Source organism: Lutra lutra, chromosome 16, assembly GCF_902655055.1.
Source record: "Lutra lutra chromosome 16, mLutLut1.2, whole genome shotgun sequence".
In the NCBI taxonomy this organism is placed as follows: Eukaryota; Metazoa; Chordata; class Mammalia; order Carnivora; family Mustelidae; genus Lutra; species Lutra lutra.
The window spans coordinates 23804270-23818280 of NC_062293.1; the positions used below are offsets into that span (position 1 = coordinate 23804270).

The 14011-nt window shown below is 54.7% G+C and overlaps 1 protein-coding gene across 3 annotated transcripts; it reads left to right on the forward strand.

The window, feature by feature from the left end:
- The first annotated feature begins 1768 nt into the window (after positions 1 to 1768).
- CDK5RAP3 (CDK5 regulatory subunit associated protein 3) lies at positions 1769 to 10482 on the forward strand. 3 transcript variants are annotated; one of them, XM_047708292.1, is made up of 14 exons: positions 1769 to 1846; positions 2510 to 2555; positions 4749 to 4880; positions 5146 to 5246; positions 5622 to 5670; positions 6261 to 6439; positions 6523 to 6659; positions 6874 to 7018; positions 7371 to 7481; positions 7868 to 7943; positions 8547 to 8635; positions 9269 to 9474; positions 9855 to 10026; positions 10138 to 10482. In XM_047708292.1, exons 1-14 carry the CDS (start codon positions 1769 to 1771, stop codon positions 10201 to 10203), a joined length of 1587 nt encoding a protein of 528 aa, XP_047564248.1. In that variant the 3' UTR covers positions 10204 to 10482. The 3 variants fall into 3 exon arrangements, with proteins under 3 accessions (XP_047564248.1, XP_047564246.1, XP_047564247.1); XM_047708290.1 differs by lacking the exon at positions 1769 to 1846 and adding an exon at positions 1933 to 2295; XM_047708291.1 differs by lacking the exon at positions 1769 to 1846 and adding an exon at positions 1935 to 2283.
- The last annotated feature ends 3529 nt before the right edge of the window (positions 10483 to 14011 follow it).

Genomic DNA, 14011 nt, shown 5'->3' on the forward strand with positions numbered 1-14011 from the left:
AGCCTCCACCAACTCACCCTACCCTGCTCTGCCCCACCAGTTGGTTCAAGGAGGAAGGATGCACCTTGAGGCTGGGGCAGGGCCATGCTTCTTGGGATGTCCCAGGGAGCCAGGAACACAGAGCTGGAGCCCAGCAAGTGTGCATTTAATCGCAGGGGAGCCCTAGAAATTCTTCCAGCCTGAGTCATGCCGCTGAGATGGGAGCCAAATTCCCCTGAGAGAGACCTGAAGAGGCCCCTGGTTCTGCCCTATGAGCCATTTCCAGGGAAATCTTTCAACCCATTTTATAATAATGATGACTAATGTTTCTCTCTCTCTCACAAGCACACACATACACACACACACACACACAAGAGTCTACAAAGAACGAGAGATATATTAAAGCATGTTGCAAACTGTAAAGAGTTATATACATCTAGTTTATTTATTTAAGCCTATAAACAGAAATACAAAGATAATTGGGATGGATGCTATCTCCATGTTGAGGAAACTGGCTGGCAGAGAGGTTATGGAAATAGTCCAAGATCTCACTGGGCGGAAATCTAGGTTTTCTCACTGCTGTACCACACCACGCAGCTCAATAAAAAAGTTACTGGGTCCCAAGTGCTGTGCTGGGGCCTGGGGCGGAGGGTGGGGGGCGGAGGGAGTAGAGTGGCTGGGGGGGGTGTCCTTTAGAAAAAACTAGGTGGAGCCTTGGGGAGGAGCTAATATCCTGGAAAGGAAGGGGCCCCAAATGGCACACTCAGCCCTGGCTCTCCTTGGCCCACCCAGTCTCCCTGCTCTAGCCATTTCTTGCCCAGTCTCACATCCTCCCGAAGCTTCAGCCACTGCTCGGATTACAGATTGGTCAGCTTATGACTCTCCAAAGCTGTATCCGTAGCCCCAGCGCTCCCCTGAACATCAAAGCTATAGACCCAAGTATCTCTTGCCTACTTTTCACATGGGGGCCTCCCAGCACAACTAACCGGGTAAGTTCAAAGCCAAGATGCCCTCCTCCCAATGCCTGCATCCCCGTCGCAGGCGGTGGCCCTCCCAATCCAACCACCTACGTTTCATCATTGCTGTCTATCTCCCCCATCCACATGGCCACTTGATGGCCAAGTTCTGTCAGTTTTCCTCTAAAATCAAGTCTAGCCTTCCCCTCTTCCTCAGGTCTTGTCCCAGGTCCAGCCTTAACCTCTGCATAATAACCTCCTGACAGTCTTCCTGTCTCCAGTCTTATCACCCATGAATCCACTCTCCTTGCAGTCAGTTGGAACAGGGCCCTCCCTGTTTCAAGCCCTGCAAACCTCCCTCCTCTCCGTCTGCAGGGGTGAAGTCCAGGTTACTTAATGAGGCTCCTCCTTATGATAACACTTTTCCACCTTTACAGTCTCCCCACTGGCCATTCCTTACCTCAAGCCTTTACCGCACATAAGCTGGCTAGCCATCACCGCCGCCGGCATCAGCAGTGTGAGACTTGCGCAAGTGCCCTCTTGAAATTCTTCCATTTTTTAAAAAAAGGGGCCCTGCACTTTCATTTTGCGCGGGGCCCCACCAATTACGTTTCCAGTCCTGGCTGCCTGTTCCTTGCACCCCTCTTGCTGTTTGTGGCCTCCAAAGCTTTGTGTAGTTTCCTCCACCTGGGACACCCTTCCCCGCATACCCCTTTTTCTGCAGCTCTTCCTTTGAGGCTCAATTTAGGGGTTATCTTTGGGATGCCTCCTTCTCCTTCCCTAATCACCCACCACGGAGCAGGTGCTCAACACACGTCTATCAGATAAACTGAATGGGAAAGCAAAGGGTGACAAGTACCACAAGAGACCTACAAACTACGACAGACGGTAAAGTGAGGCAAGGCCAGGAGGCATTTCCAACGGCCTCCAGGTGGCCAGAGTAGGCACTAGGACTCTCTCTGCGAGACCGGTGACCCCTGCACCGAAGGCTCCGCGCCCACCTGGCCGGAACGGCAAGGACCAGCTCTCGGGCGCCGCCAGCCGCCACCTCGCCGCCTTTTCTCTGCGCCCCCGCCCCTCTTCGACCCTGAGCCCGCCTCGCGTCTCCCATTGGCTGTCTCCCATTCTCCCGCCCCTCCCAGGCTCAGCCATTCGGAGCCCCGGGGTGGGTGGGGCTTGAGGCCAGGGGTGGAGCGCGTATCCCAATTGGCTCGGAGGAAAGTGGCGACGTGGCCGGAGGAGGCCTGTTCGTGCCTAAACTGAGGCTCAACCAGACCAGCGCCGGATTGGTTGTAGGTGGGGCGGGCCTGAGTCGCCGGCCGGAAGCGGAAGTGGAGGAAAGATGCAGGTGTGGGGACAGGAGCTGGGGGAAATGGGGGACTGGTGGGGGTCCTTGGACTGATTCAGCCCGTCGGTTCTTCGCCCGCATCCCCGGCCTCCCTCCCGGGCGCGGCCATCTCTCCGGCCCATCATTCTGGCCCCACAGGGTGACGGTTGAGCCCCTGAAATGAGCACGCGGGTGGCACGCCCCCTTCCCGCGCTCACGCCCGGTTCCCCGCGGTGTTTCCCTCCAGGACCATCAGCACGTGCCCATCGACATCCAGACCAGCAAGCTGCTCGGTAGGAGGGAACGCCCCGCGCTCCCAGCTGTGGGGGGAGGACCTGCCCTTTCCTCTCTGTCACCAACAGCTGGGAGCCCTGACACCCCAAGGCCCCTGTTGAGGTGCTGACCATTCGCCGTGACCTTTGCTCCCAGCCGTGGTTACCTGCCACGCTTGAAGGAGCAGGAAGGAACCATACATAGAGTCTGTACTTGACCTGCGTCCTCGACTGTGTAACATTCGTGGCACGTGTTCTCAAATCATTCAGGTGCAGAGTAATGGCTTATTTTAAAGATGGGCAGCTACTAAGTGGCAGATAGGAAATTGGAGCTTGAGTCAGGTTCCAGTGTCTACGCTTTTTGTATGAAAAAAACTTCCCCTCCTTTCTTTTGAAAACCTTCCATCTTCCTTTGATTTTAGGAGGAAGAGGGACATAGGCCCAGTTGGGAATGAATGGCCAGGTCATCTCCCTGCTGTCTGTATCTGATCTAAATACCTCCTCAGTTTAGAGCCAGGCAAGGATCTCTTCATCATGACCCTTCCAGGGCAAGTGGACAACTAGTGGATTTTTTTCTTTTTTAAGATTTTTATATGTTTATTTAACAGAGATCACAAGTAGGCAGAGCAGCAGGCAGAGGAGAGGGGAGGAAGCAGGCTCCCCGCTGAGCAGAGAGCCTGACACGGGGCTGGATCCCAGGACCCTGGGATCATGACCCGAGCTGAAGGCAGAGGCTTAACCCACTGATCCACCCAGGCACCCCCAACTAGTGGATTTTAAAATGCTCGTTGCACTGATCAATTTGATGCCAGTTTTGTCGTTAAGATGACATCTGTTTGACTACCTCATCCCCTTTTAGTTCTAGGACATGTACAGAACTTTTCTTTCTGAAGATTTTAAAGGAATACAGCAGAGGGAGTATAACCGATAACTACGGTGGGACCCCTGTGTTTGACCAGTTGGCAGGTGTATTAACAAGGACAAGGTTCTGAATTCACCACTGTGGGCCATATAGCCAGTCCTGTGCAGTGGCCACTAAGTGGAGCTTCTTCAATGTCATTGCAGATTTGTCCCAGTTCTTCAGCACAGGCGCACTCCTGGTGTATGAGCTGCCCATTGGTTATGGAAAGTACCATACTATTTGTTAGGGTTTGCTCTCCCAGGTGTTGTTTTGGGCACTTGACATTGTAAAAACGAAGATTTTTACTAGTATTTGTGGAATCTTTGCCATGTGCCAGACACAGTTTTTTACCTTCATTCCCTCTTTAGTTCAGTATCTTATTATCCCTATTTTATATGTGGGGAAACTGACGCACAACATGGCTGAGAAACTTGCTTAAGAAAGTTGATAATTAGGGGCACCTGGGTGGCCCAGTTGGTTAAAGGTCCAACTCTTGATTTGGGCCGGGGTCATGATCTCAGGGTTGTGGGATTGAGCCCCACGATGGACTCTGTGCTCAGCGGGGAGTCTGCTTGAAGTTCTCTCCCTCTGCCCCCAACCCATGTTCGCATCCTCTTCCCCACCCCACCCCACAAATAAATCTTTTTTTAAAAGTTGATAATTAGAAGGCAGGACCATCTGAACACAAAGCCTAGCTCTTAGCTCCTTCCTACGGAGGAAATGTGCATGGCTCTCATCCGCCCACACCCTCTGCTATAAACAGATCTGGGCCCAGAGACCAGGAGGTCAGTGGAGCTGGTATTCTCGTGGTAGGTGGTACTTCACTGTTGAGAGTCGAACAGTGGTATCTCGTCCTTAGGGCGCTGTGGGTATTAGGGGCTTTGCCATTGTTCATTCATCTGGTACTTGGCATAATCATCTTGTATTTTCCATTGTCATGGTTAATCCCAGCCCCGAGGAAGTGGAAGTTGAAAAGCATCCTCTGTCAGTACGAAAGATATAATTACCCATGGAAGCAAAAATATTATGGAGAATTCAGAGTGGTCAAAAGTGGCGCTTTGATGTCAGGACCAAATTTAAAGTTTTTCGTTATCCCTGTGCAGAAGCAGTTGCTCTGTAAAAGTCAAACACTGTGACGGAGTCTCTTTAACCCCAAGGGTCCCTTTGAGCCCCTCTTTATTCCCACAAGCCCCACACCTTAACCAATAGGCGTACAGCTTTCGGCCAGTGTCTTAGCCCATTTCCCTTGAGTTAGTGATGGACTTCTGGCTGTGTGAATGTAAATGCTGTGATTTGGGGGTTTCCCCACATAGACTGGCTGGTCGACAGAAGGCACTGCAGTCTGAAATGGCAGAATCTGGTAATGAGCATCCGGGAGAAGATCAACGCTGCCATCCAGGACATGCCAGAGAGCGAGGAGATCGCCCAGCTGCTCTCTGGATCCTGTAAGTGCCCCTGGGCTACCCTGCTGGAGCCCCCTCTTCCCTGAAGCCCCGTATATCAGCTGAGCTGCTCCCTTGTTTAACCATAGGGCTGACCCCTAGAGATTTCTCTTGGGGATACAGATGCTGGCTTCTTCCAGCACAGCATGCTGAAGGAGAGAGCTGTACATGCTAAAATTCTCCGCCTATTCACCAGTCAGCCATGTGCCCAAGGTCGGTGGGGAAGATACTATAATTCCCAAAGTCTTTGCTCTTCCTTCCTTTCCAGACATTCACTACTTCCACTGCCTGAGGATCGTGGACCTTCTCAAAGGCACTGAAGCTTCCACAAAAAATATTTTTGGCCGGTACTCTTCACAGCGAATGAAGGCAAGTGTGGGTCAAGCTGGTGAGTTACACCTGGAAACATCCTGTCTCCAGGGTCCGAGCCTTTGGTCTTATTAAGGGTCCACTGCAGAAGCTTACATAGACTATTTCCTGAGCTTTCTTGCCATCCCCAAAGTTTAGAGCAAAAATAGACCCTACCCCTGGGTTTACATTTTCAGGCCTGCTACTTTGGGGAGCGCTCATTTGTGCCACATTCTTAAAATGATGTGGGTGGTCCAGCCAATGCAATGAAGGAGGACAAGGGCTCTGGGTCTCATGTGATGTGAAGGCTGGGGGAGCTTCCCCTGTTTGTGGCTTGAGCTGAGATGTGGTTGCTGAGCGCTACTCCAGCTCACTTCTGTTTCTGTCCTTACCCAGGATTGGCAGGAGATCGTAGCCCTGTATGAGAAGGACAACACCTACCTAGGTAAAGTTGCCCAGCCTGGGAGGCCCGGCGTCCATGGGGCAGCCCACTCCCCAAGTTCTGAGACGCTAGGCTTCCAGGAAGCACGGTCCATGTGGGGAAAGAGGCTGGGGCATAAATGTTTGCCAGGTTGGCAAAGAAATTCCCCAAAGGGTGTTGGGAGGAGGAGGAAGACCAGGCAGGTAGTAGGCATGTGTTTTGGTCCTCCCCCGCCAACCTCTTGGTGACTGATTCTGTCTGCAGAAGAGGCATGGGTCACCCGGGGTCCACATCGGGTGCCGGAGAGAGTAATTACAGGGTGCGTTGTACGTTGGAGTATGTTTTCTAAAAGTCCTAATAATAATAGTTCATACTTACCGAGCATGTACTAAATGCAAGGAATTCTACTCATGTTTTAGGTGCATTCTCTCTCTTAATCCTCATGGTAAATACTTTTACCCCAGTGTTAGAGAGGAGGACTGGGTCAGAGAGGTTAAATGACTATGTGAGGTGCCCTGGCTGGGAGGGGAGGAGCTGGGAGGCCAAGCGTGTCCCAGGGGCATGCTTGCCTCGAGGCCTGGGCATCTGGGGTGAATTTCCCGGGCCCTCCTCAGTGGAACTCTCCAGCCTCCTGGTTCGGAATGTCAGCTATGAGATCCCCTCGCTGAAGAAGCAGATCGCCAGGTGCCAGCAGCTGCAGCAAGAGTACAGCCGCAAGGAGGAGGAGGGCCAGGCGGGGGCAGCCGAGATGCGGGAGCAGTTCTACCACTCGTGCAAGCAGTACGGCGTCACGGTGAGCCTCGTGGGAGGCCCCAAGCCCAGCTTCTCCGCCTCCCACCCGTCTTGTCTCAGGCCACCTCTTCTCCCCCTTGCCAGGGAGACAACATCCGAAGAGAACTGCTGGCCCTAGTGAAGGAGCTGCCGAATCAGCTGGCCGAGATCGCGGCGGGGGCTCAGGCCCTGGGTGAAGCCATTGACCTGTACCAGGCCTGCGTGGGCTTTGTGTGTGAAAGGTAAGGGACCTCAGTGTCTCTCCAGCAGGGAGGGGACAGCTGACCTGTGTTCCTTGGCTGTTCTGTCTTCTGTGCTTGTGTTTTTCCCACATCCCATTTGAGTTTGAGTTTACACGTGTGCACCTGCGGGAACCTCGGGCATCTGTCTGGAGGGGAGCCTGGCATGGGCTTCCCTCGGGCCCGGCGGGAGGCTCAGTCGGCCGCTCCGTTGCAGCCCTGAGGAGCAGGTGTTGCCCATGCTGCGCTACGTGCAGAGGCGGGGGAACTCCACGGTGTACGAGTGGAGGACAGGGACCGAGCCCTCCGTGGTCGAGCGGCCGCACCTTGAGGAGCCGCCTGAGCCGGTGGAAGAAGACGCGGTAAGACAAGACTGGCGAGAGCTGCTGCCTTGGCCCCTGCACCCCACTCCCCCTCCGCCTGAGTGCAGAGCCCCAGAAGGAAGAAAGAGGGATTCTGGTGAGAATGCCCGGAGCTAGAAGGGCCCAGAGGGTTCTCCTTTTTTCCAACTTTCTGGAGCCCAGAGTATGGAAGAGCTTGGCTTTGAACTAGGACTCCTGCAGTTCTGTGAACTCTCTGAAGATGGGCTGTCTTTTGGGGTGCCTTTGACACGGTATGCCGGTGCCCCCTAGAGGGGCGCCTGAGGCCTCTGGGGAGGCATGCCCCTTTTCTTTCACCCACTTTCTGGGAGCTAACACTTTTTTTCCCTTCTAGATCGACTGGGGTGACTTTGGAGTAGAGGCGGCTTCTGAAGGGACTGACTCTGCCATCTCTGCCCAGGCTGCTGGCATTGACTGGGGCATCTCCCTGGAATCAGACTCAAAGGTTAGGAAGCCTTCTTCTCTGAGGACTTTCTGTGATCTCTGCTTTGGGGGTGAGAGAAGTGGTATCTGTCTTTAAAGACGTGACTCCAAGTCCATAGCCCTCCGATGAGGTGAAGTCCAAGGGGAGACAGAGCTCCCACAGGGATGTATCAGAGGTTTGATCCCTTTTCTCCTGGTATCTGGGGGCAAGCTGTGGGGGGAAAAGCCGGTGGTAACTCTCCAAGCAAGGACGAGGGTAGCATCTTTGCCGCCGACCTCAGGGCGGCACGTCCTTCACACAGTTGAAATGTGCAGGCATTGAACTTACCTAGGGCTTTGGTTTATTCTGGCTGCCTTTGATGGGGAACATTCTTGCAACCCTGCTGGGGTTCTTTGCTTTCCACCCAGGAAGCTGGGGGTGATGGGATAGACTGGGGAGACGACGCCGCTTTGCAGATCACGGTGCTGGAAGCCGGAACCCAGGGTAAGCGCACGTCCCTGGAGTCCTGGCCCAAGTGGGTGCTCGGAGGTCCCCATGTCTCCAGAAATAAATAGTGCATTGCCAAGATTGGGGTGCTCACACATCCAGCTGTTTTCTCAAAATCATGATGATGGTGTGAGAGTAGGGGGATGGAGAGAAGTTCTTAAAGTCAAGTCTGGAAGCTCACAACTTTTGAGATAGCGAAAACGGGTCATCTTTTCTGGTGGGAAGTTCCAGGAGGGCCAGTGGCCTTGGAGGTCTGACCTGACTCTCCTGCCCAGCAGCAAAGTGGCTGTAGCAGCGATCTGAGCCACTAGAGGGCGGTGCAGGATGACACTTCGTGGCCTGCTGGAGCAGAGGGGACCCCTCCAGGCCTTGAAGCCAGCTTAGTGGTCCTCCCAGACTGGCGTTTGGTCCTAGTATCTGAATCAGGCTGGATCTATGGAGAGGGTAACCCTTCCCCGCTGGCCCTCTGGGATGAGTCAGCAGGTAGCTTTAGTGCATTGAGTTTGTGTCCAGATGAACCCATCAGAACCTCTCAAACTTGAGGTTCTTTTTTTCTGGTCCCCAGCAACTTTATCACGTCTCCGTCTCTCTTCCCGGCAGCTCCAGAAGGTGTTGCTAGGGGCCCAGATGCTCTAACACTTCTTGAATACCCTGAGACCCGGAATCAGTTCATTGATGAGCTCATGGAGGTACCTTCATCCTCTGGGAGAGGGCTTCCTGTTTGTGTTCATCTCCATCTGTTCCCTTCCCAGGATCCTGCTGGCTGGTGAGGGCGTCGTGGAGTGGAATTCGCAGTCCTCTCCTGTTCTTTCTCTCTCTGCCCAGGGAAGCCCCTCTTAGCCTCCAGAGCAGAGGAGGACAAAGGGATCACGTTTCTCTGGTAGAATAAGAGTGACAAGATGTGTGGCTGGTTCCCAGATTCTTCCAGCCCTTTCTTAATCAAGGATCCAGCTCAGACATGGGTTCCTGTTTGCTGAATCATTCCTCTCACAGAGAGAAAACACCTTCAGTGGGGCAGAGAGAATCCATCAAGTTTCTGTGCTCTTAGTTTATCTGAGCCGCACGCAGAGAGGAAGGAGAGGTATCAGGGCTGGAGGTGGGGGGCTGAGATAGCAGGAGGGGACAGAAGAGTGGCAGTGGAGGCTGCCTCGGGTTCTCATGTTGTAGTTGGTAAGTCTCTAGCAGTAAAAGTATTCAGAGGAAATAATCTCTCATCACCCAGCATCCAATCCTCCCATCTCATTCTTATATTTGGAGCAGTCTGAGGGCTCAGGCTCTGAATTCTCTTCTTGGGTTTCAACCAGATCCTCTTCTGCCCTCAGCTCGAGATCTTCTTGTCCCAGAGAGCCGTGGAGATGAGTGAGGAGGCAGACATCTTGTCCATGAGCCAGTTCCAGCTGGCTCCCGCCATCTTACAGGGCCAGACCAAAGAGAAGATGCTTACCATGGTGTCGGCGCTGCAGGATCTGATTGGCCGGCTCACCAGTCTTCGAATGCAACACCTGTTTATGATCCTGGCTTCACCAAGGTCTGGCTTTCCCGGTGATGATGGGCTGTTCGGGAGCATGAGGTGGGGTGCCGCCATCTTGAGCAGCCCTGACTCCTTGTGTTCCCCTTTTTCGCAACCCCTCAGAGCTCTTCTCTGCCTCCCCTAGCATCTCTGTCACAGTTGGGATCAAGGGTTCTCTTGGGGCAGGACGAGGTGGTCTGAGGTGTGCGGGCAGGCTCTGCTTCCCAAATAGGACAGGGGACCTGGGGGCCACATGCCTTGCAGAGAGAGAGCAAAGGGCATGGCGGCTGAGAGGCCCATTAGGATCTGGTTTCCTCAGCCTCCCCTTTCCCAGCAGCTGAGTGGGGCTGCCCAGGTTCCTCCGCTGCACCAGACACTTACCTGGGTGCCTTGCGCAGGTATGTGGACCGTGTGACTGAGTTTCTGCAGCAGAAGCTGAAGCAGTCCCAGCTGCTGGCTTTGAAGAAGGAGCTGATGGTGCAGAAGCAGCAGGAAGCACTTCAGGAGCAGGCGACCCTGGAGCCCAAGCTAGACCTGCTGCTGGAGAAGACCAGGGAGCTGCAGAAGCTGGTGAGATGGGGAGGCCAAACCTGCCAAGGGGGAGGACCCCCCCACCCCATCTCTACAGAAGGAGGCACCTTTGCCTTTGCGTCCTGCCCATGGGGTGTCCCTGTCTTTCAGATTGAAGCTGACATTTCCAAGAGGTACAATGGGCGCCCCGTGAACCTGATGGGAACTTCTCTGTGACATTCTCAATGTTTCTACTGGCCCATCTTCCCAGCCTTCAGGAAGGAGGGTGGGAAGCCAGGGCCGATGGGGCAGGGCCCTTCCTGGCCAGAGAGAGGCAACTGGAAGCCAGGAAGCCACAGGAGGGAGCCATCCCTAGATGGTGACCTTGACACCCACTGCACTGTCTGGCAAGGAGCTGTCTTGATGGGCCCTATGGCCCGTCAGCCTGGAACCATAGTTTCGGGCCCACTCATCATCTAGCTGGACTCAATAAAAAAGGAAGAGACTCTTGCTTCACGGCTGACAGTTTCTGCTGCTCGGGGCCTTGAGTCAGGGCTGTGCGCCTGTTTGCCAGGGGTCCGTGATCCAGTGGGCTCCCAAGGCCATTGGCTTTTCCTATGGAACCCCAGGGTCAGGACGTCCCCCTTGCCTTCTGGTGACAGGAAGGGCCCCAGTTGAGTATCTAAAGTGGCTCAGCAACGGGGGCTGGGGTAGCTGAGACGGCTGGGCCCCTTTCTCTCCATGGCCAGGCGAGACAGCCCCACTCAGGCCAGAAGCCCAAGGGGACCCGTCAAGTGGCAGCCTTGTTGGAGCCTGCAAAGCTGTATTTTCCTTTTAATCACAGCTTACCTCCAGGCAGAGGGAAAATGTGGTTTGGGGAGGAAGGGTCTGATAAACAAGGTGGAGACAGGAGTTGTCACCTTCACCAGCCGCCTGTCCACTCGCTACCCATAACTGCCTGCGTGGTGATTGGGCAGAGCCCCGCCCAGGACAGCACCCCTCTCCCAAGCCACCTACCCATCCCCATTTCCCAGGAAGGTAGGGGCTGGGGGTGGCCGGCAATTCGATTTTAATTTCATAGCAGAGCAGTTGATTCATGGTTCTTTGTCGCTGGCGTTGACTCCCGTAATGACTTTCCATCAAAATGAAAAGTGGAGTGACACCACTCATTATTCCTGCTGCTTGTTATCTCAGTTCTGGGGAGGGCCGCCCCCTCCCTGCTGCCTTTCAGCCGTCCCGGACAGTGAGTGATCGCCCCTATTAATCACCGACCCCGCGGACTCCGGCGGACACACGCTCTCCGGAGGAGAGAGAGATAAGGCAGCATGAACTGCTCGGAGCCGCTCCTATCAATTAATGTCAGCCCATCGCTTCCCCCCAGTCTTTGCCTGTTCACCTCCTTTTGGAGGGATTGGGGGCTGAAATTAGTCTAGGAATTGGAAAAGGAGAAACATGGGTGCAGAATGTCGAGGTAAAACTGTCCTTAGCATCGAAGGACATAAAGGGACTGAGTGGGCTGCGGCCGGCCCTCCATTGCCTTGAAGCCGTGTGGCCTCGGGAGCCATCCGAGTCTCTTAGTCCCTATCCCTCTGAGAGGACGGCTGCTGCCTCTCGCCCCACCTGCTCAGCTGATGGCCCCACTGGCCTCCTGGCCTGCCTCTCACAGCAGCCATCAGCTCACCGAGGCTGGCTACCCTCACCCGCTCTGGGTCCCTGTCCAGTCGCCAGCTGCTACACAGGCGATGCTTCCAGGCGCCGAGCTGGGGGAGAAGCCCTGTGGACCGTGTGACCACAGCCGGCTGGGTTCAGGCCTCAAAGTTCCCGCTCCTGCCCTTCCAGAGGAGCCCCTCTCCTGCCCGCTCTGCCCTGCCCAGAGTAAGGGCAGGAAGTCCTACAGACCAAGGTTTGGCCATCTTTGCAGGAGGGGGTGTGGGTTCGGAGGGTTTTCTCAGGTTTGGGGCACGTTGCTAAGTGCTGTGGTTAGGGGACTGTTCTCTCTGAGGGATTAGGCCTGGTCCACTGCTTACGTGGTAAAACGAAGGCCTACTCTACCCTGATGACCATTGTTTCCTAAAAGCCTTCACCCCGTAACGTGAGGCTCATTGTCCAGAACCTTGAGCTGCAGTTGCCTTTGGCCTGGCCTTCGCTTCCCGGGGCCCGCTTTCTCGACCATGCCGAGACGCTGAAAATCTCTTCCCCGCCAACCCTGTCGCTTGGACCCTATGGGAGGACAGCACTGTCTCTCACGGGTGGGCTCCCAGATTTCCCCTCGTGTCGCTCTGACTGCAGTTGGGGTCCCGCTTGCCATTCTCTGGATGGCCTGACAGAATCCGTTGTGAGGATGAACGAACACAGAGGTCTCAGAACGGTGCCCAGCCCAGAGTCTGCGCTCCTGGACAAACGGGAGCTCTTAGTTTGGGTTTGGGAAGCAGTGGTTAAGGACCCTTCATCCCGGTCTGACTTGCCTTCCTGGAAGGCAACGGCGAGAGGCTCTTTGTGGAGCTTGAAGACCAAGTCCTGAGCCATCAGGTTTCTGGAGCTGCAGAATAGTGCTCTGGGACAGTGGGAGGAGGTGGGCCGAGATTCACCCTTGGTTAGGTGTGGCTTGTTTTGCCAAGAGCGCACCCAACTCTCGCATTCACTTTTAGGCCACCTTTTTCCAGAGAGATTTCAGACTCTCACCACCCACCTGACCAGTCACCCTGGTTCAGACAAAGAGGCTGAGTCCGTTTTTCCAGACCCTCCCCCCACCCCGCTGCTAACTCCAGCTGCCCAAGCCCCCTCACCATCTCTCTGCTCACGTGAAGGCTTTCCTCCCATGCAGACCCCCAAGGCCTCTCAAAGTGCGTCTTTTCTTGTCGTCAACAGAAGTAGGATCCCTTGGCTCCACAGCCCCTGACGGCTGGCCATGACCATGAGCTACATGGAGTTCTGACAACTGTTCCTCTGGCTTCTGGCCGCCCACTGAGGGCTTGCCGAGGAGATGGGGGTCCTACGATTCTAGAACTAGTTCCCCCTGGCTGGCGTGGGCAGGGATTATCTGTGTCATCGAGACGGGAGATCTCACCCACTGAAAGAATTACCTGCTTTGGAGATCTAGTCTGGAGCTGGGGACCAAAGGAGAGCACATCCCAGGCCTCTAGGAGTGGGAGCTAATTGTGGCCGGGCCCACGGAGTCCTGCTCCCTCTCCCCCGCGTGCCTCCCCACTCTCCACTCTCTCTCCCTTGTTAATTCCCAGACATTGCTTCGGTTTCCCTGCTAGAAACACAGGTCCTGTGGCTCTTCCCTGCCTCCTCATCAACACCTGCTTGTCCTATCACTAATCTTTATTTCTTTATTTCTTTTAATTGCTGCCCATTCTCTCTGCACTCCTGTACACACACACACAAAATCCGATCATGGTAGTAGATTAGGAAGGAAGCCGGCAAAGAGCTGGACGGCCTGGGTCACGTCCTGGCTCTGTTCTTGCCACCGTGTGATCTTGGCCAAGTCCCTGGACGTCTCTGTGCCTCATTTCCTTCACCTGTAAGATGAGGACAGAGATACTACGAGGCTCAGGGTAGGGAACCGTGGCCAGTGTGTACAGCACCCAGATGGTCCCCGGCCCAGTCAGATCCCGATGTTAGCTGTTATGAGAGGGGATGGACCGGAAATCACCGGAACTGAAGTCAGAAACTTGTGTTTGGGTCCTGGCTCTGTGTGTCCCAGATGTCCCGAACCAAACCCATTGTCTTCTCCATTCCACTCTCCATCCCTCTCTGATATCTCCTACCTCTGTCCACCAGCAGGCTCCCAGCCCTTGCTTTGTCCTCCTCATCATCCATTCCCCTGCCCCCTTAGCTCCCTAAGCTCCTGGAGTAGGAGGCCAGGCCTCTGTAACCAGATCTCCATCCTTTCCAGCCTGGGCATCCACCCACGACACCAAACCCACATGGGTCCCCCGTCCTCTTCTTGGTTCCCTCTTAGCCTTCCTGCCCCTGCTCAGATAAGGCCCAAATACATCTCTGTGGTCATTTCCAGGCCTCAACAGAAGGACCCGCTCCT

What these genes read in the sequence shown, in the direction of transcription:
- CDK5RAP3 (XM_047708292.1), top strand. Translation starts at nt 1,769, where the DNA reads ATGGGAAAGCAAAGGGTGACAAGTACCACAAGAGACCTACAAACTACG. An exon ending in GCAAGCAGTACGGCGTCACG is followed by an intron (nt 6,440 to 6,522) that starts GTGAGCCTCGTG and finishes CCCCCTTGCCAG; the next exon opens with GGAGACAACATCCGAAGAGA. An exon ending in GTGGGCTTTGTGTGTGAAAG is followed by an intron (nt 6,660 to 6,873) that starts GTAAGGGACCTC and finishes GCTCCGTTGCAG; the next exon opens with CCCTGAGGAGCAGGTGTTGC.